The 25,546-nt window shown below is 44.7% G+C and overlaps 1 protein-coding gene across 1 annotated transcript in view; it reads left to right on the forward strand.

Moving 5' to 3' along the window:
- The first annotated feature begins 628 nt into the window (after nt 1-628).
- The window catches only part of LOC146811659 (serine protease 27-like), a 227,066-nt gene continuing 202,148 nt past the window's right edge, over nt 629-25,546 (forward strand). Inside the window, exon 1 of the mRNA XM_085618628.1 lies at nt 629-756. Within this exon, the coding sequence (XP_085474754.1) occupies nt 711-756 (46 nt within the window). The 5' untranslated portion in view covers nt 629-710. The remainder of the gene's footprint in view (nt 757-25,546) is intronic.

Raw genomic sequence — 25,546 nt, forward strand, 5'->3', positions numbered from 1 at the left:
GCCCGCTTCTATTTGGTCTCACACAGTAATGTCAAGCAGTCCTGTCAGAGCATATGACTCCATGTTCACGCCGATGAACAGTTTGAGTTAAACAAATTGATCTGCAAATAGATCTGTTCTGGTGCGGTGCTTTCAGAATATGTTGTTGCAGAAAAAAACACAAAGAAAGTTATGCGAATTTTTATACTCTTACTACAAAAGGTTCTGGGTTTTGTAGCGCAGTTATTAAAAGGTGTTGCGAAGCTTAAATTACAGTTCCATGTTATTGACTAGGAATCGATGAAATATTGAGACTCAGGCGTGAAAGTTGGAAGCTATGCTTGGAATATGCAAACAGGTCTCTCAGGTGGTACACAAACCAGCTGAGCTTCCTCGCTTGGACTGCCATCATGCCATGTACGACCGGCAGGTCACACGAAGCAGGCAGCAGGCGCGTTAACCGACGCGTTCTCTTCCTCGAAGGCACCTGTACACGGCAGGACAAAGGCAGGCCGCACCTCGGCGGCTGCATTACAGGTGGTGGAGGGCAGGGGTGGGAGCGGTGGGTGAGATCAGATTAGCAGAACACCAGCCTGCGGCGTCAGACGGCCGCCTGACAGTGTGTCTCTCAGGCGAGTGAGGCGCGGTGGAGGGCTGGGCATGCCCAGGTGAACCCCCCAGGTTGGGGGCCTGGAGTCCTCCCAGCAGGTGCCCAGGTGCGCTGTCGGAAAATGGGGGGCTGGGTGTTCCTGGCAGTTCTGCTCCTACTGGAAAACGGTGAGTGAAGGGGAGTGCGGCACGGGTGGGCGCGGGGGGGGGGGGGGTTAGGTGGGGCATGATGGGTGGGGGCTTCGCATTGCAACCATTGCTGTAGAGTGATTTATTTGCATAATCTGTTGGTCGCGAGTTTGATTCCCAGCAGGGCCAACCCAACCTTTCAGCCTTCGAACGGCAATAAGGAGCACTGTTCACTTGATTAGTATCACATCGACTATTGAAAAGGAAAGCAAGCCAGTTTCTGGTTTGATGGCCAGAGGTCCGTATTACACTCTCTTATTCAATCTGCAACAGATCGGTGTGCAGGAGAAGGCGAACGGTCAAAAAGACGCAAACTCTTGTAGGGGAAGACGAGGAACTCCTCGGTCACTCCCCCCACCCATGTATATGGAGGGGGCCCCCACGCTCCGGACCCAGTTAGAAGCTCTCAGGCAACGCCTGCCAGCGCACAGAGCCGGAGGGGGCCCCTTGGAGCTCGCCCCCCCCCCCCTCCCACCTCGGGAGTTGCGGGGCTATTGTTACGCGACTTAGACTCTGGGTCTTGACGCACTATGCCGTGTCGTCTTTGCTGTGCTGGCCTTTCATCTCAGCATCCCTCCTGCACAGCAGCATCCTGGATTCACACCCTTCCTGGGGCAGGTATCCCTAGGCTGTTTCTTCATGTCAGCTGCAGTCCAAGATGCTCTTTAGGCCTGCTCACACGTGTAAAGTTATTACTTGGTGCAGTACCAAACATACACAGGAGTACATCTACACATGTATATTTACCCTTGTGAATACGGCCCTTGGCGTTTTGGTGGGAGGAACTGTAAGATTAAAGGCATCAGACCTGAAACATAAGCAACATCTTTAGGATTTGAAATAACTGCTATTCTGGGAGAGTGGTGTAACATGACCAACATGAATAATACATAAAAAAGGTTTTCATGACTCAGAAGAAATCATTTTTCCCACCATGTATGGATTACATTTAAATAGCAGTAGAAGCCGATTTAGTCTGTGCTTGAAAGATACATTGTAATTTACCTTAATTTGAAATGTAAAATTATGTACTATAACCACATTTTCAAAATTGTGTAATGTTAAATGTGCTTGTGGTTTTAATCTATACATGTAGTGTCTATTTTGCAATTTGCATGTCATATAACTACATTTTTGGAATGTCCATTAAAATTAAACTCGTTCTTGCAGAATAGAAACAAAAGTCTATACCGAGTCCATCAAACAGGGTCACCAGTAATGTTTGGGGAAGCTTTCCACCTCATTAGTCACAATTTAACCCCTGAATACAGCACCAGCAAATGAAAGGTTACATGTTAAGCTTTGCAAGTGCCCGCCATTGCGCTGCTCCACATGTGCTACACATTTGTAACGTTATATCCTTTCCAGCTGTTAACATCTTATGTTAAACTCGGCAAATTATGCAGCGCATTGTGTAATATCATCATCATCAGTCTTTATTCGATTTAAAAGGAATCATAAAAGACACAAACATAAAAACAGGAGCACAATTTTTGCCCCCTCATTAATACCGTACATCAATAAATACATTAAAAAGACGGTTAAGAAAAGCATTAAATAAATCAGTATGCTGATGAATAAATCTAGAAATAGTGGCAAAACACACTGTCAATTGCACATTCTGGATCACTAGGCTGAAAAACCAGGCACAATGCACATAAGTGGCCCAGGCCCCATATTCTGTAGGGGGACCTCTAGGGTGTTCTTGGTCACTTTCCTCCGTATAGACCATGCCCAGCCCAAATATTTAGCTAGGGCCACGGAAACAATTGTTAAAGAACTAGTGCGCAGAATTCGTAATGCCACAACACTGCTCCTGGTACCAAGTGTCTTGCACATGGGGGAAAGCCAAACACGTCTTGGAGAGATAAATGCCGGACAGGCAAACCAAAAATGAGCGGATGTTTCAGATTTAGCCCCACATGCAGGGCATGATTCCTGCGATTTCCTATCCCACCTCCCTGTCAAAGATCTAAGGGGTAGAGACCCAGCTCTAAACTGGAAATAAAGTTTCCTGTCACTAACATTGGTAACCAAGTCCCAGTATGATTCTAAGGCAGGGGCATTTTTGGCTTCTAGAAAGTTACCGGACATCCCTGAAGCTCTGTTCAGTACCTGGAGGTCTACTCTATCCCAGTATGCGTTTTTGAGAGAACTCTTTGATGGAAACAGGGCTGTCACCGGGTCAGACCATAACACCTCCATGCCCATTCCTTTCAACGTCTCATGTAAGCTCTTTAACCATGCAATTTTGTGGAAGACATCAGTTTTTATAATGTCCATAAGACCGTTGGCGTAATGGGAGAGCTCAGGGGTAGTCCAGAGTCTCCACCAGTATAAAACTGGTCGGAGCTTTGCAATGTCCAGAATGGACCTCCTGCCTAGATCATATCTAAGTGGGATCAATGGAGTACTCTGAGGGAGACCAGTTATACTCCGAAAGAATTTGTTTTCTACACTAGATAGAAGGGCTAGCTGGTCAAAACCCCAAAGCTCCGCCCCATATAGCACAGAACTTAAAGCCTTAGCTTCATAGACTTGCAGTACTGGGCTTATCGGTTTGGTGAATGACTTGCTAAATTCCCTGCTTAAGGCACCGGTTAGTTGTTTAAATCGCAGGGTGGCCATTTCGATGTGTTTGCGCCATTTGTTGTCAAGGTACGGGAAGTTAGTTACCATCTCCAAAAATTGACCATTCATAGATACCTTTTTTCCTCGAAAGCTAGCATGGGGGTTAAAGGCCATGAATTTTGTTTTTGCCACATTAACCTCCAGGCCGTAATCAAGGCAAAAGTCATCGAACAAGCACAAGGCTTTTTGCAGACCACTTGACGTTTTGGATACGATAAGCGTATCGTCTGCAAACATTAATATAGGGATGGTGACTCCAGCCAACCTTGGGGCGTCAATGTTTGCAGAAAGCATAAGATCAACTATCCCATTAATGTACAATGAGAAGAGCGTGGGAGCCATAGTACAGCCTTGTCGCACACCACGCTCGACCGGGAACTCAGGGGTAACCTCGCCTGGCCCACCCCATCGGATCCTAGCGTAATTGGACTCGTGCAATCGCATGGCCAGTGTCAGGATTTCTTTAGGGAGACCAAGCTTTTCCAGAACTGCCCACAACCGAAGACGAGGCACAAGGTCAAAGGCAGCTCTCAGATCCACGAAAGCTGCGTAGAGGCTACCTTTACCCAGCGTCACCACCCGCCAGTGGAGTTGGACAAAGCGGAAAACCTGGTCTACTGTGCTGATTGATTTACAGAAACCTGCTTGGAAGGGGGACAGAATGTTGTTGTCATCAATCCACTCCTGTATCTGGTTCAGGACCATCCTCCCAATCACCTTCTGTATAGAATCTATCAGACTAATTGGCCTGTAGTTGCATGGGAGTGCCTTGTCGCCCTTCTTAAATACAGGGATTATGACAGCCCCCCCCCCATGATTTGGGAACAGGAGCACCTACGGCCACGGCATTGGCCAAAAGAGTAACATACTTGCTCCAGCTCTCTTTGTTATGAAGAAAAACATCGGGAGGAACCCTATCTGGCCCTGGGGCACGGCCACTGGTAACAGAACCCAGAGCCTTCAGAGCATCTTGGATACAAAAGGGACCTTGTAAGAAGGGAGCATAAATTGGGACCCAGGCGAAGTTAAACAAGGGATTACAGGCGTATTGGGGTTTGAAATATTTGACCCACTCCGCCTGAGAAACGTGATTGGAAGGGCTATCGAGTCGCCCACCCCTGCCCCACTTAATGATATTCCAAAATAACCGGGAGTCTTTGGTGCAGCATGCCCCTTTTAAATCAAGCCAATGTTGTTCATCCCAGTTCCTTTTGGCCGTTCTTACAGCTTTTTTATACAGCGATCTAGCTAGGCGAACAGAGTCATTGAGTCCACTAGAGAGGGCAGTGGCCAAGTTGGCCCTAGATTGCCTACAGGCATCATCGTACCATCTAATGCTCTTGGGTGAGATCTTGTTAGGTTTCCTCCTGGGCTTCGTAAAATGCGAGCCTATGTCATCAAACAACTTATCTTGAAGTTCAGTGGTTGCTATGCAGCGTGACTCTGAGATCGACATACTCTCTAGCTCCAATATAGCATCAGCAAATTTGTTGTCTATGTCAACAGTGACCAAGTGATTTAGCTTGAGTTCGCGCCACTTGAGCCTGCGCATGTCGTTTGTAGGGACAACTTCAGGCGGCCTTGGATCCATGGCCTCGGCTACGGGGCGATTGCTTGTCCACCATTGGTGGGTAACGCAAATAGGGTTGTGGTCGCTCTCAACTCTAACCTCAACCACCATATGTAGGACAAAACGCCACAATTTCAGACTGCATAGAACGTAGTCAATCCTGCTAGAGTAGTGTCCATTAACAAATGTATTGGCCCCTAATTTGTCACCTAACGTCCTACCATTCAGAGCCCTCAAGCCATACTCGTAGCAAAGAGCATTGACCTGTAAGAGTGTCTCAGATCACCTTTTTATGGGGTTAAGATCAAGCTCGGGTACTCCCCAAAGTTGGTCTTCCACAGCATCGACGCCCCACCCAAGATCGGGATCCAAGAGTGGTTCGAAGGTGACGTTCAAATCACCAGCGACAAGCACTCCCCTCCCACCTGAGTGCTGATCTATGAGGGAAGCCAAGTGTGCCAAGACCCGTGAGCCCGACCTATTAAGGCCTCTCATATACAGATTGAAGATATCCAGATCGCCGAGGGGGCCCAGTGATAGTCTGACTAGTTGGATATCGTCAGAGGTAGTTGAGACTGCATTAGCTCCTGGAAATACATCCTGACGAACCCAGATTGACAGACCTCCCTTCGGTCGTCCCTTGAGTCCCCGTACTGCAGGGACACAGAAGTTCAAGAAGCCCTGCATGAACTGGGGTTCACAAGACCAGGTCTCCTGGAAGATGCAAACGTCAAAGCCCCCTATAAAAGCTAACCATTCTGGAGATTCCATTTTTGACTTCAGACCAGCAACATTCCAGGAGACCATTGATCCCCTCGCCGCTCCATAGCCAGGTGCATAAAGTGGACAACCATAGATCTGTTCAGGATCCCTTTGGATTTCACCAACCAGTTTGGGGGAGAATATATCTGTTACTTGAGACGCCCCATTAGCTAAAAGATGAGCTGCCTTGCCTCCCCCCTTTGCCTCGCCTATGGGGTTGCTTAAGTTTGAAAAGATAATAGGGAGCGACGTCCCAGGCGCCGGTCAGTCCGAGGCTACAGGGTAGCGTAATTCGTTGGTTCCCCAATTTGTCTGTTCTGGACTAGATCTCACGGGTATGTTGGCATTAAAATTAAAAAAGTACCTTAGGTCTTGCACCCCGATTTTAGACTGAGCATAGGCCGATGGATGATCACATATAAAACGCACTATGCGTCTGTCTTCGAAGTTAATAATGATAGAGTCCCCGGGGACGTCTTTAGGTCTAGAACCTATCCAACTAACCCTTCTAGCTAAAAGGATCTTCCCGTCCAAATAGTTCGGGATAGGTCTATTCCTATTTAGCCAGAATGTGACTTTGTTTTTAAGCTGTTGGTAGGATTCCAATGTACCTTCTTTTAATTCGGGGACACCGGTCAGTACAGCTACGTAAGGAGTGGATTCTGGAGGAAGATGAATATGAGCCCTAGGGAATATACTAGTTTTATCCCTAGACTCCATATTAACTCCTTTACTCACACTCTTTTTTACAGTATCAATGCTGGAAGTACTCGTGAGGTTGACCCTTTTGTGACCATCGCCTTGATTAATGGGATTATCCATGGCCAGGGCCTTAGGGGAGCTGCCTCAGAGATGACCTTAGGCAAAGCGTCAGGGTCAAGGGACAAAGATGATGGGACAGGAGGAAAAGGATTTGCCCTGGGGGAGTTTTCTCTGTCCTTGGTAGTTAATTTGATGACATTTTTAAGAGAGCAAAAGTTATCTAGAACTGTTTGTTCAAGTCGTTCTACCTTTTCGCTAACAGTTTTTACCCTCTCTAGTGATGGCAATAATAGGGAGCGCACCATTATCTCAATCTGAGAGATGAAATCACTGTTTTGGGGCAGGTCAGGCGACCTGGTAGAAATCTCACCCAGAGATAGATGATCATCAGCCTGCCCCCCCCCGTCGCGGAAGGAGGGATTATTGGGACGTTAGGATGTTTTGCCTGTCTCCCTCCCTGGGTGATCCCATCTCTTTTCCTCTTGAGATTCGGAGGTTTTAGAGGTCTTCTGCTAGCCTTTGTCTGGGGGTAGGTGGAGACTAGTTTGGGGATATCAGAAGAACTACCTATTGTAGGGGCAGATTCTCCAAGTGCATCAGTCACATTACCACTGGCCAATAATGTATTGGTGCTAACCCCAGGAGTCTCCCGCTGCGCTGGATCACATAAGTCCTGCCTTGCTGAATTCATTGGGGATTTTGCTTGTGCTAAGATTCCCAGAGATAAACGTTTGGCTTGTATTAGCTCTGAAGATAAACGACGCTCAGTAATGGCTAGTTCGTGTTCTAGAACTGAGACCGCTCTGGTAATAAAGTGGTCAAGAGTACCAGACACAGAGCCACCCCCACCAGTACGTTTCCCTTTGCCCGCCATCATACACTAGAAGGCACAGGTGGGAATGTAACTCGGGACAATACCAATAGTGTGGGGAAAGGACAATAGCGTGTTTTACAATGTACAATGTATTCAACGTCTATATTTTTACAGGGTAGTAGCCCAGAGGGTTCAATGACAAGGACGAACAAACACTTAACTACTGTCCGACCAACCTGGAAGTGCACTTTGTCCTTGAGCACAAAGGCTCCGTAGCGACGTTAGAGGGGTGGCCCAGTCCAGTCAGGGTCGGTCAGGGACGGGCAAGGACAGGCCCGCCCTTGGCCCGGGCTTTGACCGGGCGCGGCCCACGTGCGTCCCGCGCTGCGGGTCTCCTTTCTGACCTTTAAGCCTCCCCGGTGCTGCCTGATGATGGAATTGGCAGGCGCCCGGGTGAGGGAGTGATGGGAAGTGTAGTCCCGCTCTATCTGCCGTTCCCCTCACGGCAACACGAAGCGTGTCGGAGCGCCAACACCAACGCCAAGGATCCGCAGTGAAGCGCCGTTCCCCTCACGGCTGGACAGGTATCGAGCACCCTCAGGTTAGTGGCACAAAATGAATATGTGTCAAGTGCATCAAATCTGTAATTACACAGAATATACAGCCACTACAAGGCTCATGTCCCTTGCATCCATCTTATTCATGTGTCATGTATGCGCTGTATGTACTTGCACCCTCCTTTCATAATAATTGTGAGTTGGTTTGTTAATCTGGCACTAAATATGGACCCCTGAAAAAAGGATATGTCTGGTAATGCATAAGGGCTACTAAAAGGGGAAGCTCCTACTGAAATCAAATCTGATTCTGTTTGGACCACAATGTGCAAATAGTCATGACATAAATTTAAAAGAATTACAACATGTGTGAATTAAATAGTAAATGATGATGTTTCTTTTGATGATTTAAAATCATCTCACGGGTGAAATGTTTTAAAGCTTTAGTAAGATAGACCTAAAAATGACTACCAAAATCTAAACATTTTGTCGATTTTATTGAGATCTGGGTAATTGCAGCTCTGCAGAAGTGGCAAGGAGACAGCTAAGCAATCAGAGAAAGACTCCATTGAGTTCCTGGGGATCCAGGCTACTTGAGCTCAAAACCTTCTGATTTCTTCACACATCCATGTTACGGTTTCCCAATAGTCCTCTCGCTTAGTAGAAATATAAGTTATGAATATTTTGAAAGTCAAGTTTATTTGCATAGTTAATTGAAACCATTGTATTCCAATAAAAAAGAACCAAAAAAAAACATTCTTATGTTTGAAAGCTTTATTAAAGAATTGAAGCCAAAAGAGAGATATCAGCACAGATTGCAATACAAAAACCATTGAGAAACTTAATACTGCTAATATCAGCATTGGAAACCACAAAGCATTTTAGGAGGATTTTAAACGTTGAGGGGGGGCAATGGGAGGGGAAGAAAAGGGGAGGAAGGGAGGGGAAGAGGGAAAGGGGGATAGCAAGATAATAAAATAAACCATACAATATTCTACAAAATACGACACATATTCAGATTGTAAAAGTCGTAAAAAGTCAGCGATGCACAATTACCATCATAAAACAGGTAAAAATATTAAACAAAACTTATAGTGAATAGCAAAGGAGAGAGTTCGAGACGTTCAAGGAGGTTTAAAATTTTCTGCATTGAGACATATAGGTTTCTTTAGGGCCAAGCAGTCCAAATACGTGGTGAGAGACAACCAGAAAAAATCAACATTACGAGCAGGTTTACAAGAGGAGGCAAAGGAAACGTCCAATCTATGAAAGTGGCATAATGAATTCCACCAGCCTTGTAGGGAAATAGAAGCTAAAGATTTCCAGTTGGAAGAAATATGTTGGAAGGCAAGCGCAAGTGTGAGGTCAAAGAGACCGTGTAGATGAGCAGGGAGATTCAAGGAGTCAGAAAGGCTACCCAAAAAGAGAAGTGAGTGTGTACAAGAGGAAGGAAGAGGGAAGATACGGGAGAGGCATGACCACACTTTCCCCCAAAAGGTAGAGACAACAGGGCAAAGAAAAAGCATGTGGAAAAGGTCAGCATCAGAAGAAGAACAAGTCCAACATTTGGAGTCGGAGGAGGGAGAAAAACGGGATAAAGAAAGAGGAGAAAGGTAAAGCCTGTGATACAAATAAAATAAGGATTGAGTAAGAGAAGCAGAGCGGGAGATTTTTAGAGATCTGGACCACAACTTATCCCAAAGAGTAGTCGACCAAGTACAAGAAAAATCAGTTTCCCAAGCGAGCTCCACTTTAGATTTGACACGATTGGGATTAGAAGATACAAGAGATTTATAGATGAGAGATGCTTTAGGGAGTGTAGCAAGAATATTAAGAAGAGGAGAAGGAGACGACGACGATGATGATGAGGAGGGAAGAGAGTAAAAACAATCAAGGATAATGGCCATGAGGGTTGTGAATTTCCGCAAAAAGGAGCGAGGGCATTGAAATAAAAGTTGAAATTGGGGAAAAGAGCAAGGGGATATACCGTCAAAAAGTTGGTTGACCCATATTATGCCCTTTACCCTCCATGCTTTCCAGAAAATAGGTCTATTTCTTAAAAGGATAAGAGAATTATACCAAATAGTAGAATTTAAGAAGGATGTACGTGTGACCTCGGAGGGAAGAACCAAAGGGCTTAAAAGAGAAGAGGTATGTTTGAATAGGGGACACAGAGAAAAAGGATTCCTGGAAGAGAATCGCATCACCTCGGCAAAAGAGAAGGGTAGTAGTAAAGATTGTTCAATAAGGAGCCAGAGGGGGGTGAAAGGAGAGAGAGTAGATGAGATCCATCTCGAGGCTTGACGTAAAGAGAAGGATCTATGATAAAGACGGAAATCAGGGAAGTTAACCCCACCATTGGATTTAGGCTTACGGAGGGAGGCAATGGAAATTCTGGATTTCTTACCTTTCCAGAGAAAGCGAGAAAGAAGAGAGTCAATTTTTTTAAAGTAAGACGTGGGGATGTGAACCGGTAGCATAGAGAGGGTGTAAATTAAAATAGGGGCGATCATCATTTTGATTGAGTCCAAACGACCCCACCAGGATAAAAATAAGGGATTCCAGGCTGAGAGTGACTGATCAATCCTGGAAATAACTGCCGAGAGATTCAATTTAACCGAGGATGAGATGGAGTTAGAAAACAGAATACCAAGGTATTTAATCTTGGAGCTACTCCATGCAAAACCAGTAGCAGAGAAAAGATGGGGAAGACAGGATGGGGTGAGAGGGAGAATTTCGGTTTTGTCCGAGTTGATCTTATAACCGGAGACCAAAGAAAAGGAGTGAAACTCGGATAATAAGGGGGGGACGGAAGATTCAGGGTCAGAAATAAATAGTAAGATGTCATCCGCATAGGCAGAAAGTTTCAATTGATTAGAGCCATACGGGAAGCCAGAAATGGAAGTGTTATTGCGAATGGAGGATAAGAAGGGCTCGAGAGATAAAACAAAAAGAAGCGGGGAAAGAGGGCAACCTTGGCGAACACCTCTCTGAAGAGTAAAAGAGGGAGAGAGTTGTCCATTCACAAGCACCGAGGCCTTGGGGGCAGAATATAGGAGAGAGACAAGGGATATAAATTTGGAACCAAAACCATGCCACCGCAATGAAGCGAACAAAAAAGACCAGTCAACCCTGTCAAAGGCCTTCTCTGCGTCAACAGAGATAGCAGCAAGAGGGGTTGAAAGTGAGGGGGCTTTGTTTAGAACGTTAAGAAGAAGGCGAGAGTTGTCCGAAGTAAGCCTGCCCTTAACGAATCCGCATTGCTCTTTGCCAATAAGGTGAGGCATAAGGGGGTCTAGGCGCATTGCAAGTAATTTGGCAAAGATTTTGTAATCTACATTGACTAACGAAATCGGTCGGTAATTTTTACAAAACTGGTGGTCGCGGCCTTCTTTGGGGATCAAACAGATGGAGGCATCTTGAAAGGTGCCTTCAGCCTTGCCAGAAGAGGAAAATGATTGAAAGAGGGCTAAAAGTTTAGGTAGTAGGATGTCTGAGAAATGCAAATACAATTCCACAGGAAAGCCATCAGGGCCAGGGGTCTTCCCTTTAGTAAGGGCTGACAAGGCTGCAGAGAGTTCCTGAAGAGAGAGGTCACGATCAAGATCCAGAAAATTCAGGTGAGAGTTAGACGGTACAGGGAGCTTCTCAAAATAACTCTGAATAAGGGAAGGAGCGGGAGGACACTCTGGGGTGTAGAGATTCTGATAGAACAACTGAAATTGCTCAAGGATTTCTTTGTCTTTGTGGAGAAGAGTGCCAGCAGAAGAATATATTGAGTCTATAAGAGTGCGTTCCTTACGGGATTTGAGATAATTGGCCAAAAGCTTACCAGATCTATTGCGACCTCCGTAATACCGTGCACTACTGCGAAGGAGAATCGAAGAAGCATTATCTGTAGTTAATTTGTTGAACTCTAGCTTAGCTCGCAGGAGATCCGGTGACATAACTTTATCAGAAGAGGTGTAAAACTGGTGCTCTAGAGTTTTAATATGAGCCAGGGAGGATTTCCGCTTTTGAATAAACTGTTTCTTCTTCCGAGAGACAAAGTCAATAATGAAACCCCTCGCGGAGGCCTTAAAGGAGTCCCACAGAGTGTGAAGGGAAATACTAGGGTCCGAATTGAGAGAGAAAAACTCCTCAACGAAAGAGCGAAAAGAAGAAGAAAAATTGGGATCAGTGAGGAGTGCACTGTTAAAGCGCCAACGGGAAGGTTTAGGCTGTGGTGGGAGAAGGTCAAAAACTGTCACGATGGGAGCGTGGTCCGAGATGACAATAGGTTCAATAGAAGAAGATAGAACATTCTGAGATAAAGAATTAGAGAGGAAAATATAGTCAAGACGAGAGAAAGATGAGTGAGGAGGAGAGAAAAAGGAATAGTCCAACGTGTCTGGGTGTGAAAGACGCCAAGAGTCAATAAGATGTGATTGTGAAATAGTATTAAGAAATTGTTTGTGGGGTTTGTGTGGTGTAAAACGGACTGTGGATTTGCGGTCAAGGAACGGGTCAACAATCTGGTTGCAATCACCTCCAAAAACAAATGAAACATCTTTATATTGAACACATTTCTCGGTAATCAAAGGCCAAAAAGAACAGTCTGCTTGTACAGGCCCATAAACATTAAACACAGTCAAAGGAATCGAGTTTATCAATAATTTAGCCAGTACCCAACGACCTTCAGAATCCGTCTCCTGGGACAGAACCGTACATTTAAGCCTCTTGTGACAGAGGATAGCAACTCCATTCTTTTTGTTGTCAGAGGGTGAAAATAAGACTGTACCCACCCAACTTCTTTTTAACTTCAGGGATTCAACATCATTAAGGTGGGTTTCTTGCAAAAGAGCAATGTCTGGGTTGTAGGAGGCCAAATGGGACAAAACTCTCTGTCGCTTGATAGGATTAATAAAACCTTTTACATTCCATGTAATAACTTTGAATTAACAAATAACATAGAATCAAGTAGGACAGAAGAAGTAAAGAAGAAGAGGCATACGCAAAAGACAAGTCGAAAAGGAGAAAACTGTGAGAAATATCGATGAAATAGGTTAAGAAAAGAGGAAAAGAGGTAAATGGAAACAAACGGAAAAAGGAATTGATCAACCAGTACAGGGAAAAGAAAAGGATAAAGGAAAAGGGAAAGGAAAATAAGTACAAGGAGAGACAGCACATATCCCAAAGGGACGACTGAGGAGAACATACCTGAGGGGAGTACGAAATAGGACAACGGGGAAGTGGCGACACTCAACGAGACAGATCCCCCTAACGGGAGACCAGGCCGGATCGCACCGGAACAAAAGGAACATAACCGAAGAGCCAGGATGAGGGGGAGACGGTCCATCTAGATAAATGAATAAAGAAAGAGTAACAATTGAGAACATGAAGATATACTATGACGAACTAAGGATGAGAGTGCAAGTGTTGAGGGACAAAAACTGGACACAAAACTTAGAAAAGGTACGAGGGAGTCTGAGGCTAGAAACATGTGAGTAAGAAGAACATATTATAATCTAATACGAAGAATTAATAAACGGAGACAGAGGCAGGAACAGAAATGGATGACCTGTAAGGGAAGCAAAAGTTAGACATTACAAGTAATCAAAAGATGTAAAAACAGTTAAACAGTCAGCCACAAGAAGAGGAGGAGGTCTCCATGGCAGAATTAGAACGGGTATGAATGAAATTTTTGAGTTCAGCAGGATCTTGAAAGGTCCAAGTCTGATTCTGTAACGTAACTTTGAAAGTGCACGGATGAAATAAACCAAATCTAGCACCAAGGGATCTCAGCGGAGCTCGCAGGGACAAAAATTCCTTCCGACGGGAGGCAGTAGCATTTGAAACATCCTGGGAAAGATATACTCTCTGACCCAACCAGGAGATCTGACGCTTGGCTCTGGACGCTGAAAGGACAGAGAGAAGATCTGTGAATTTCAGAAAAAGAATAATGACACCCCTTGGCCTGGTTGACGTGGATGAACGAGGACCAAGTCTATGCGCTCTCTGAATATTGAGGGAGGTGGTGGATGGCATGTCCAAAAGCTTCGGGAGAAAGGAAGAGAAAAAGAGCACAGGGTCGTCCCCTTCTAAAGCTTCCGGCAAACCATAAATACGGAGGTTGTTCCTCCTATTCCTATTCTCCAACTCCTCCGTGTGTTGCTGAAGCGCCAAAACAGATTTTTCTAGAGAGGAAACTCTCTGAGATGTAGAGTGAAGGTCTGAAACCTGTTGTTCCACAACTGTAACTCTGTTGTCGATAGATGACCATTTCTCCTCAAGAAACTGCATTTTACTATTAGTTTCCTCAACAAAAGGCCGAAGGGCACGAATTTCCTCAAAAAGCATCTCCATGGAAATAGGGGATGACGGTTTCTCTGGTGAAGAGGCATCTTGTTTAAGGCGCTTAGAAGATGAAGCTGATGGAGGCGAGGGTTTGCTTGAAGGAGGCTGTGTTGAGGAGGAGCGAGGGAGGGTTACTCCCGCCATTGGTGCTACCTTGGTAGGAGAGTTCGTCGGTAACTGAGGTGAAGAGGTTACCACAGGAGAGCTCCCCGAAGGGGTAAAGACAAACTTTGGATTACGTAGTTTGCCCATAGAAGCCAGTCAGGAGTTGACAAGCAGTAAACAAGAGGACGACTGTGAGGAAAGATGAAGGGGTTCAGTCGCATAGAGGTGGAGTAATAATCCAAGGAGAGCTTGTGGAGTGAGTAAAGGAATGTTCCAGAACGAGCAGAGACAAGCCAGTGCCCAACTAGGCAAAAATGAAGAGTGCAGGGCCAGAAACCAACCAGGTCATAGACGTCCTCCGTCAGAGGCAGTGAGTGCAATCAAAAAGGAAGACAGGAACATCACAAAGAAAAAGTCATTAATCAGAATCTACCTCATTCCATCCATGTGGAGCAGCACAGGCTAGAAGATATCCATGTGGCAAGGCAGCGCCCAGAATGGATGATACCGCAGTCATGAGGCGTAGAATCCCAAAAAAAGGGCAATGTGGGGCAAATGCTGCCAAGCCGGTAGAAAAACGAACATCACGCCACAGACAAAATGGCGGCCGCTCTCTGAGGAGAGAACAACTGCGGCGAGAAAAGGGGCACCCCGGCCCTAAAAATGCGTCAAAAAGCGCTCACCAGAAGCGCGCTGCATTCCGACGTGTAAATCTTGTGTCTGCGGCGAAGAAATGCTCTCCGGAGGAGAAACGGGATGATTGATAAGCTCCGGTGCGTCGGAGGTCCCGTGTCAGGCGGCCATCTTGGTCGGCGTCGTGGCCACGCCCCCCAAAAAAAAACATTCTATTACGTTCGTTAAAATAGAGAATTTGCAACACTAAAACCTGGTTACTCTGAAAACTGAAGAAATGTTGCTGTATATTATGTAATTTATCTTGCATTAAAGTTTATTGTTAATAAAATGCAACATGAAAGTGAATCTTATAACACGCCTGTGGGCAGGTATATAATAAAGTGCTAGTGCCTTGTGCAAACCAAGAATCCCTATAAAATGAATATTAGTTTTACTACAGATAGAAAGGTGTCTTCTTTAAATTCTTCAGCTCCTCGGATTAATCCTTCTTCTCTTTAGCAACGCACAGATTACCCCTATCCTTCTTGTGCAAGCCTAAAAAATGGTAATTACATTTAAAAAAATGACCAGTTCTATCATGAATAAAATGTTAATGGGTTATTGATTTATACAGTCTTGAATAAAAGCGTTATTGTTTATTTCCTTCCCCCTTATTGCAGATTTTCCTTTAATTTGTTCCAGTTCTTTTAAAATCGGGTTTAAAAAGTTTACCCCCTTGCATGCCAGGGGAATTGAAGTACCGCTTACCAAGTGATTACCGCTAGCCTGCAAGTCTGAATTTTCAAATAGAAAAAATATTGGTTTCAGATGGTTGATTTTGCGCCAGTGGACCGTGGCACACGCCAAAAAATGTGTATTGGCGATTCTTGCTTGTAAAGGCAGAGTCGGCAGTCTTGATTTTGAGGCTGATCTTTCCAAGCGGATATAAGATCTTTGGTTTCCATAAAGCCCAAACGAAATAACATTAACTGATGCTTTAGGGCTGTGAAAAGTGCGCTGAAAGGTACTCCTGTGGTTGCACTTTTTTAGGTCTCGCCTAGGCAGTGCGCATGCGCTGTCTAGGAGGCCCTTTAGCCATCGGTCTTCACTTTCCAAGCACTGCACTCGTGCTGGTGGCGGCATCCACCTTGCGGGAGCGAGCAGCGGCGCGCCACAAGCATGAGTGCAGTGCTTGAAAATTGAAGACTGCTCTCTTAAGCGTGCGCGCGTGTGCCTCTCTCCTCGCCCACATGATTGATTGATTGATTGATTGATGTACTTATAGAGCGCAGCTATCACCCTACGGGCATCTTGGCGCTTGCATTGGGAACCCGTCCTGGTTTTTCCCTGTAAGATAACCCGTACTGGGCATCCCCAAGGTGAAAGCCAGGCATCCCGCCGCGGGGGGCCGTTGTGGAGATTAAGCAAGCTTATTGCCCAGAGCTGCATAGTGTGAACTCGTGCTTAGAGTGGGCACCGAAGCGAGAATTATCGAGTCCGTGGACGATTGGGCTCTGGACCCTGCCGCGTCGGGAATCGAACCCAGGTCCCGGGTCTGATCTCTGCTTCAGGGTATGCCTCCTCTAACCAGTGAGCTACACTTCTCCACATGTCCCGGCCACTCACTTGCTCCGCCCTCTCCGTCTCCTTTTTTTTTGCTTGCGCTTCTCTCGCGCTTCTTGTTATAGACATGCATTTGCTTTCAAAGCTTGAACGTGTCTGTTCTCTGGACACTGTTATAAGAGTATCCTCGCCCACACGTCCCGGCCACTCACTCGCTCCGCCCTCTCCGTCTCCTTTTTTTGCTCGTGCTTCTCTCGCGCTTCTTGTTATAGACATGCATTTGCTTTCAAAGCGGAAATGTGTCTGTTCTCTGGACACTGTAATAAGAGTTTTATCCTAATTTTAACGAGGTTCCTGTGCCCCCTTCTGTGCTAATTCACACAATGGAGTCTGCCACAAGCGATACACTGTATATCGCTGTAAATTACGTTTTTGACAATATGTATCTGAAAGGCTTGGGGCGAAGACTCAAAGACTAATTGGGAATTTTGCAGGTTTGCATGTTTGCATGCCAGGGAATGTATGAAAGCTGTACATTATGTCAACGGAGCTAATGCATGGGTATTCTCAAAGGCTTTATCCCAGGACTGGAGCTCAGCTGGGCGGAATTGACATCAATGCACATCAGTCCAGGTCCTTCTCTTTAGCTGCTTATTGGCGCCGAAAGCAGGCAGGGCAGAAGCGATGGCCATGCAAAATGAGCAAGATGTGCCCTAAAAAGCATATCTGGGCTATTGACTAGGCCTGGGCTAAAATTCCATTCCGCTCGCGGAAATTGCGATAATGTGACATTTTCGCGTTCCGCGGAGAGCGCAAAAATGTCAAAATTTCCGCAATCCACATTTTACCGGAAATGTTTTGCTTGCTCGCGCTGTAAAATAATACATTCTCACGTGTGCGCGATCGCCTTACCTGAATCCCCGCGTTCGCCGACAAGTTTTCCCGATCCGGTCGCGTTCTCCACGAGATGTTGGATTGTTGGTAGCCATTTGCGCTGTCTCGCGACAGTTCGCGCCCGCAGTAACGTCATTCGTCGCGCGATCACGTCTTTCTTCTCGCGATCATGCACCACGAGACAAGTGAAAACAAGATGGCCGCGCCCGTGAGCAACCGCATGGGTAAGTTGGTGAGCCGCGACCACGCAGAAAATACCGCAAACGGGCGGGAAAAAAACTTCCTCATCTTCGCGATATTTCCGCGTGTTTGCGGAGATTTTTAACATTTTCGCGATAATTTGCAAAAGTGAATTTCGCAAATTCCGCCCACCCCTATCATTAACAGTCGCCATGTCTATTTTTACTGAGGATACGCAAGACCGGACGCGGCTTAACTCACATAACGGAAATGACGCAACCCGGAAACGCATTCTCTGGATCAGGCCGGACTCCAAATGATGTGTTTGCATAGTGCTCATTACCATTAATTGTGGTGCGAAGAACTGCGGGTGGAAAGTTCTTCGAGAATGACATCACTTGTAAGTTTCCCTTCGGGCCCGCGCTCACGCCGCCGGCAAGTCTTTGATGATGTTTCACTAATACAGGCCTTTATTTTCTGTCAGTACCATGGCTTGTCTCACGCTTTCAGCAGGGTTTTAACACTCGTGGCTTGCACCTTCGCTTTCTTTCATCTCTGCTTAGATGTGGGACTCTATGACCGGTACCTTCAATGATGCATTCATATATCATTGTTCGGAGTTCGGGCCACTAGAATTATGCGGCAAGAAAAGGCAAACTGGGTGGTGTAAAGCGGCACATTTTGTGACAGTATTACTTCATTATTTTGCCATTTTTACACGTTAACACTGTGAAAAGTTTTGACCTTCTTAATACACGTTTAACATCCGAATACAGCGGTAAGCTATTGAAAGATGACCAGTCCACTTTTGCAATGGGCCTTCCACTGCACAGAAACACGTATTGGTGCAATTTTAGTAACTTTTGATTCGTTTGAGATAGGACCATTTTTTGTTGTTGTTAAAATCTGCATAATATGCAGCAGATGATGGATTATGTGGCAAATGGGATAAATCCATAATTATGCACAAAAGGCTGCAGCCCCAAAACCACAGAATTCCAGTGGCCCTGATTATTGTATTGGACTATTTTATCTTATTTTAGTTGAAGCCTTCTGTTATCTCCAGGTCTAGTTCATGCCATATATAACTATAAATAAATGAATAAAGTCAACACAGAACAGAGATTGCAATAAAGGACTTCAGACGCATCTAGTCATTCATCTGTTCATCTGGGCTCTAAGCTCTCCACCCTGCAATACAACTTTATTGTTTCACCACTCTGTAAAACACTCTGACATAACCAAAATTATGCACAATAACGCCTCATAAAACTGCTAAATAATAGCGCCTTATAAAACTGCTAAATAATTAAATAAATATTTGTATGCTTTTTGCATGAAGTGCTTCATGGAATGGTAGGATGTGGATAGGTTATTGGTTCCTAGTTAACATTTTCTATTAACCCCTTCGCCGCGGCGGGAATTCCGCCGCGGCGCTGGGGGGTGCGGGGGGGCAGCGCGGTGGCGCTGTGCTCATGACGGAGCCGCTCCGTCATGAGCCACGGTTGAGCTGTGCTCATGACGGAACGGTTCCGTCATAACTCCGCCCAGTTGCGTTGTCCCCCCGCACAGGCGGGGAAACAGCGCCGCGTGGGCGGAGCGGCCGCCAACGGTCGTGGCATGATGGAACCGTTCCGTCATGAGCACACGGCAACTGTGGCTCATGACGGAGCGGTTCCGTCATGAGCGGGGAAGGGGTTAAAATACTTTGAAATAAGAAAGAAGAAAAAAGAAAATAAAAGAATAACCATCAAAATGAAAACAGACAAGTGTATAGAAATATCCATTATGTCAACGGAGCTAATGCATGGGTATTCTCAAAGGCTTTATCCCAGGACTGGAGCTCAGCTTGGCGGAATTGACATCAATGCACATTAGTCCAGGTCCTTCTCTTTAGCTGCTTATTGGCGCCGAAAGCAGGCAGGGCAGAAGCGATGGCCATGCAAAATGAGCAAGATGTGCCCTAAAAAGCATATCTGGGCTATTGACTAGGCCTGGGCTAAAATTCCATTCCGCTCGCGGAAATTGCGATAATGTGACATTTTCGCGTTCCGCGGAGAGCGCAAAAATGTCAAAATTTCCGCAATCCACATTTTACCGGAAATGTTTTGCTTGCTCGCGCTGTAAAATAATACATTCTCACGTGTGCGCGATCGCCTTACCTGAATCCCCGCGTTCGCCGACAAGTTTTCCCGATCCGGTCGCGTTCTCCACGAGATGTTGGATTGTTGGTAGCCATTTGCGCTGTCTCGCGACAGTTCGCGCCCGCAGTAACGTCATTCGTCGCGCGATCACGTCTTTCTTCTCGCGATCATGCACCACGAGACAAGTGAAAACAAGATGGCCGCGCCCGTGAGCAACCGCATGGGTAAGTTGGTGAGCCGCGACCACGCAGAAAATACCGCGAACGGGCGGGAAAAAAACTTCCGCATCTTCGCGATATTTCCGCGTGTTTGCGGAGATTTTTAACATTTTCGCGACAATTTGCAAAAGTGAATTTCGCAAATTCCGCCCACCCCTATCATTAACAGTCGCCATGTCTATTTTTACTGAGGATATGCAAGACCGGACGCGGCTTAACTCACATAACGGAAATGACGCAACCCGGAAACGCATTCTCTGGATCAGGCCGGACTCCAAATGATGTGTTTGCATAGTGCTCATTACCATTAATTGTGGTGCGAAGAACTGCGGGTGGAAAGTTCTTCGAGAATGACATCACTTGTAAGTTTCCCTTCGGGCCCGCGCTCACGCCGCCGGCAAGTCTTTGATGATGTTTCACTAATACAGGCCTTTATTTTCTGTCAGTACCATGGCTTGTCTCACGCTTTCAGCAGGGTTTTAACACTCGTGGCTTGCACCTTCGCTTTCTTTCATCTCTGCTTAGATGTGGGACTCTATGACCGGTACCTTCAATGATGCATTCATATATCATTGTTCGGAGTTCGGGCCACTAGAATTATGCGGCAAGAAAAGGCAAACTGGGTGGTGTAAAGCGGCACATTTTGTGACAGTATTACTTCATTATTTTGCCATTTTTACACGTTAACACTGTGAAAAGTTTTGACCTTCTTAATACACGTTTAACATCCGAATACAGCGGTAAGCTATTGAAAGATGACCAGTCCACTTTTGCAATGGGCCTTCCACTGCACAGAAACACGTATTGGTGAAATTTTAGTAACTTTTGATTCGTTTGAGATAGGACCATTTTTTGTTGTTGTTAAAATCTGCATAATATGCAGCAGATGATGGATTATGTGGCAAATGGGATAAATCCATAATTATGCACAAAAGGCTGCAGCCCCAAAACCACAGAATTCCAGTGGCCCTGATTATTGTATTGGACTATTTTATCTTATTTTAGTTGAAGCCTTCTGTTATCTCCAGGTCTAGTTCATGCCATATATAACTATAAATAAATGAATAAAGTCAACACAGAACAGAGATTGCAATAAAGGACTTCAGACGCATCTAGTCATTCATCTGTTCATCTGGGCTCTAAGCTCTCCACCCTGCAATACAACTTTATTGTTTCACCACTCTGTAAAACACTCTGACATAACCAAAATTATGCACAATAACGCCTCATAAAACTGCTAAATAATAGCGCCTTATAAAACTGCTAAATAATTAAATAAATATTTGTATGCTTTTTGCATGAAGTGCTTCATGGAATGGTAGGATGTGGATAGGTTATTGGTTCCTGGCTAACATTTTCTATTAACCCCTTCGCCGCGGCGGGAATTCCGCCGCGGCGCTGGGGGGTGCGGGGGGGCAGCGCGGTGGCGCTGTGCTCATGACGGAGCCGCTCTGTCATGAGCCACAGTTGAGCTGTGCTCATGACGGAACGGTTCCGTCATGACTCCGCCCAGTTGCGTTGTCCCCCCGCACAGGCGGGGAAACAGCGCCGCGTGGGCGGAGCGGCCGCCAACGGTCGTGGCATGACGGAACCGTTCCGTCATGAGCACACGGCAACCGTGGCTCATGACGGAGCAGTTCCGTCATGAGCGGGGAAGGGGTTAAAATACTTTGAAATAAGAAAGAAGAAAAAAGAAAATAAAAGAATAACCATCAAAATGAAAACAGACAAGTGTATAGAAATATCCAAATCAAAAATAATTCTTATTAAAAATAATATATAATTTGTAGTGGGCACATATGACCCCCACCATTTCTCTTTCACATTTTTGCACTATTCTGTGAGCAGGAAGACATTCCCTGCTCTGCATTCCGTCCATCATCTGTGTGTCCTTTGTTTTATGTGTCACGCTTAAAATAATGCAAAGGGTGACTAATTCTCTTGGATATTGTTTTGCTACATAACCATTACTTATAGTTGTTGCAAGGAAATAACCTTTGTGTTTTTTTCGAGTGCACTATGGTGGAGCTTAGCGACAGAGCAATGTAAACAAGCATTGGCAGAGCCAATAGGTCTCGCCTTTGGGACCTTATAAGTATTTAATTATGCAGCACAATATCCTTGGTGCAACATCAACTGTTGCATGGCTAAACACTTATAATGTCCCAAAGGTGAGACCTATTGCCAATGCTTGTTCATTTTTGTATGTGGATTCATCACTACTCAGGAAAGAGCCTTTTTATCTCTTTTGTGGGACAAAAGTTGAGTTGCCGCACTTATCACTTGATGGGATGCAGATTTTCCCATCCTCGCGTCCCAGCCTGCTTGTATTCCTAAGTCCTTGTTTGCTTGGTTTAGACGGCATCCCCATGAGCTGTTTAAGTTGCTGTGTTTTTGCTCCTCAATTTCCTGCAAGCATAAATTGTTAATAGTGCCATTCTTAGAGGCGCGCAGTCTCCAGCATAGTTTGATGTGGGCATTCTTGCATTGCGGTGTTTGATTTTTCAGGCCAAACTCTAAACATACATGAGCTGGGGAACCTGATTTTGAGTTATGAAATACAGTTTTATATACCTTTGTTTGGATTTAATTAAGGATGGCTGCTTCAGGTCCCCACATAATTTCCGTGCCGTAGGTCACTGTTGGCATTAACTGAGCACACAGAACTGAGAGTAAGGGACTAAACGACGGACAGCTCAGCTCAGCTTTCTAATTAATAATTTAAAACCATAAGTTAGCAACTGTGCTTTTGCCTGTATTGCAGCTGAGTGGTGCTTGAAAAACATTTGATGTTCTACGTTCAAACCTAGATATTTGTAAGTAGCTGCTATCTAGACTTTTTTTCCTTCCATAAACCAGGAGTGTGACTTGAATTTTAAATCCACCAGCCTTACCACTTTTGTTTTCTGCAGGTTTAGTTCTAGCCCTTTCTTGTCCACTTAACCTTTTAGGGCATTCATGCTGCGTTGCAAGCCTATTGGTGTATGACTCAGTAGGACACTGCTGTCCGTATATTGGAGGCGGCCTATTTTGTCTTTGGCCAGGATTGGGGGATGGCAGTTGCCCTGTGGAATGGCACCTGTGAGATCAGCAAGGTACATATTAAAGAGACATAGCGCTAAGATGCATCTTGTTTAAGGCCGCTTTTGGTATCAATTTTGTTTGTCTCTCGGCTACCATCGTCAATTTTGACCTAGGCCCGGGTCCCTGTATGTAATTCAATTATTGCCCTCAATAGGCTGCTTTGAATACCCCATTCATCCAATTTTAACCATAGGCATCCTCAAGGGACGCTACCAAATGCAGAGCTTAGGTGTTGTGAATTGGAGAGTTTTTCTTTTTTTTGCCTTCTCTGTTAGAAGCGTTAACGCTGTTAGGTTCGTTAACGTCCTCATGCGGGCTCTAAATGGGTTTGTATCCATGGCAAAAGCTTTTTTCCATCTGCCTTCGAGTCTAGATGCTGTAATAAAGAGGATGCATAGAGTTTTGCTGCAACATTTATCAATGCTTTAAGTCTATAATTTGTTGGTAGAATTTGGTTTCCACTCTTTAAAATGGATTGGAAGATGTTACTTAGCCAAGAGTCAGGGATTCGGTTGGTTCGATAGTGGTGCCAATAAGTTACATTACCTTTGAATAGTAGGTTTGGAATTCCATTTGGGCCCGCTGCTCCTTGTTTTAGTTTCTTTAAAATCTTCTTTAATTGTTCTATATCCACTAATAGAGCCTCTGTGTCTTGATTGTGTGTTGAGTGGTTGTTATGTTTGTCAATGTTCACTTGATCAGTATAATTTGCAGGGGATGAATTTGCTCTCCGTTAGACTTCATTGCTTGGAGTCTCGACCCGCTTGCTTGAACTCTAGTGCTTCATACATACCACAAACATGGGCTTTCCATGATGCTGCGTCAATCCCAGCGCTATGTTGTCCAACTGCAAGAATGTTTTACTATGTGGCTGTTTGCTAGACAGGATGAATTTGTTCAATTTTTTTCTGGGATTTGCACATCCGTTGTTCGTGTTTTTTTTGGCATGCCTCATGATAACCCCTACCAGTCATTTATTCATTTTATGTTATTACATTCTTGTGGTATATATTGTGCGCATGTTATATAAGTCTAGGTTTCATTTGTGCCTATGTACTTTGCGTGCTGTTTAATAACGACAGATATATATATCACTTTGGTTGATATTATTTGAATAGTTTATACTTTCCAAGTCTTGACTTGGTTTTGAATATCCTGATAATTTAGATATACAACTAAGATTGGGAGACATGGAGATGGCCATACATTTGAGACATGTGGATTATGACCCTATATTTGCAATACATTTAGAAAAAATTTGACTAATTGTATATAGAAGTAATAAACTGGTTACTTTTAAGAATTGTAGTGGTTCAACTTCTCTAAAAGGAATTATTATAATTTTTAATTATAGGTGCACATGAAAAGGTGGATAGTCTCCATCGATATGTGCTAGTCTTACTTGAAACTGCACGCAAAGCACTGACATATGGCTACTTTACCACGTGTTCCATTGACCTCTACTCTTTATACATTGGATTTCGCCAAACGATTTGTATAGTTGTGCTTGGATTATCACTTCGAAGTACCGAACAGGTAGAAATTATATTAATGTGTGTTAGAAAATAATTCTCTGATATGCTACAAGGAATGTATCATTGAATCTATTGAGTAATCTGTTTGGGCCCCTCTATGGTTCTGGTCAGAAACAAAGCAGGCAATCTAAGATTCTGAGCTCGCCCGCAGATCACTAAATAAGCAAATTCAATTTGACTGTACCTCCTTCCCCAAAATCCAAGATATATTGGGGGGAATCAGCATTATTTTCCACCCTAGATTTACCATTAAATCCAGCTGTCACTAGAAAGCTGTTATTTCATTTCTTTTGTCCGTCCTGATCGGGCAATCTGCTTTGTACGCAAGCCATTTGGTCTTGTGTCCACCGCCGCTGCATTTAATTGATGGATTCATGGATATTCTTTTTGGAAACATGGGATAGCTGTGTTTCAAGATGGCATTTTGATCTGCACCTCCACTTTAGAACATTGGTTCTTGGGAAAATACAAGATATTGGGATGACACTGCAAACTGAGAAATGCAAATCTGTGTGTAAAGAAGTTGAATATTTTGGCCCTTGCTTGATTGCAGAAGGCATGACACCTAAGGATTCTTCAGTGAAGACTTGCAGAGCTGCTGCAGCACCAAGAAACAGTGATCAGTCACCTGCATTGACTCCATCTGTAGAAGGTGCTGAATGCAATGTGTCAGTAGATGGCAGCAGTGTTGGCCTAGAGGTTTTACTCACTCAAACCATCGGGGGTGAAAAGCATGTACTATTGCTTTTACTCAACAAACATATTTCACAATTAGAAGGGTGCTTCTTGTTTCAATGTGTGCATTAGAACAGTGTAAAACATGTTATGGGCTAGGCCTTATGTTCTCAGAAGTTATCACAAACCTTTCAAATTTCAAAGCTTTATTCGACAGCAAGTCATAAAAGCATGTAAACATCCTAACCCATACTATAAATACTACTAGATAAAAGTCATTATTGTTAAAAACTCATTAAACCATGATGCTGTCGATTACAAAGTTAA

This window comes from Triturus cristatus, chromosome 7, assembly GCF_964204655.1.
Source record: "Triturus cristatus chromosome 7, aTriCri1.1, whole genome shotgun sequence".
Taxonomy (NCBI): domain Eukaryota; kingdom Metazoa; phylum Chordata; class Amphibia; order Caudata; family Salamandridae; genus Triturus; species Triturus cristatus.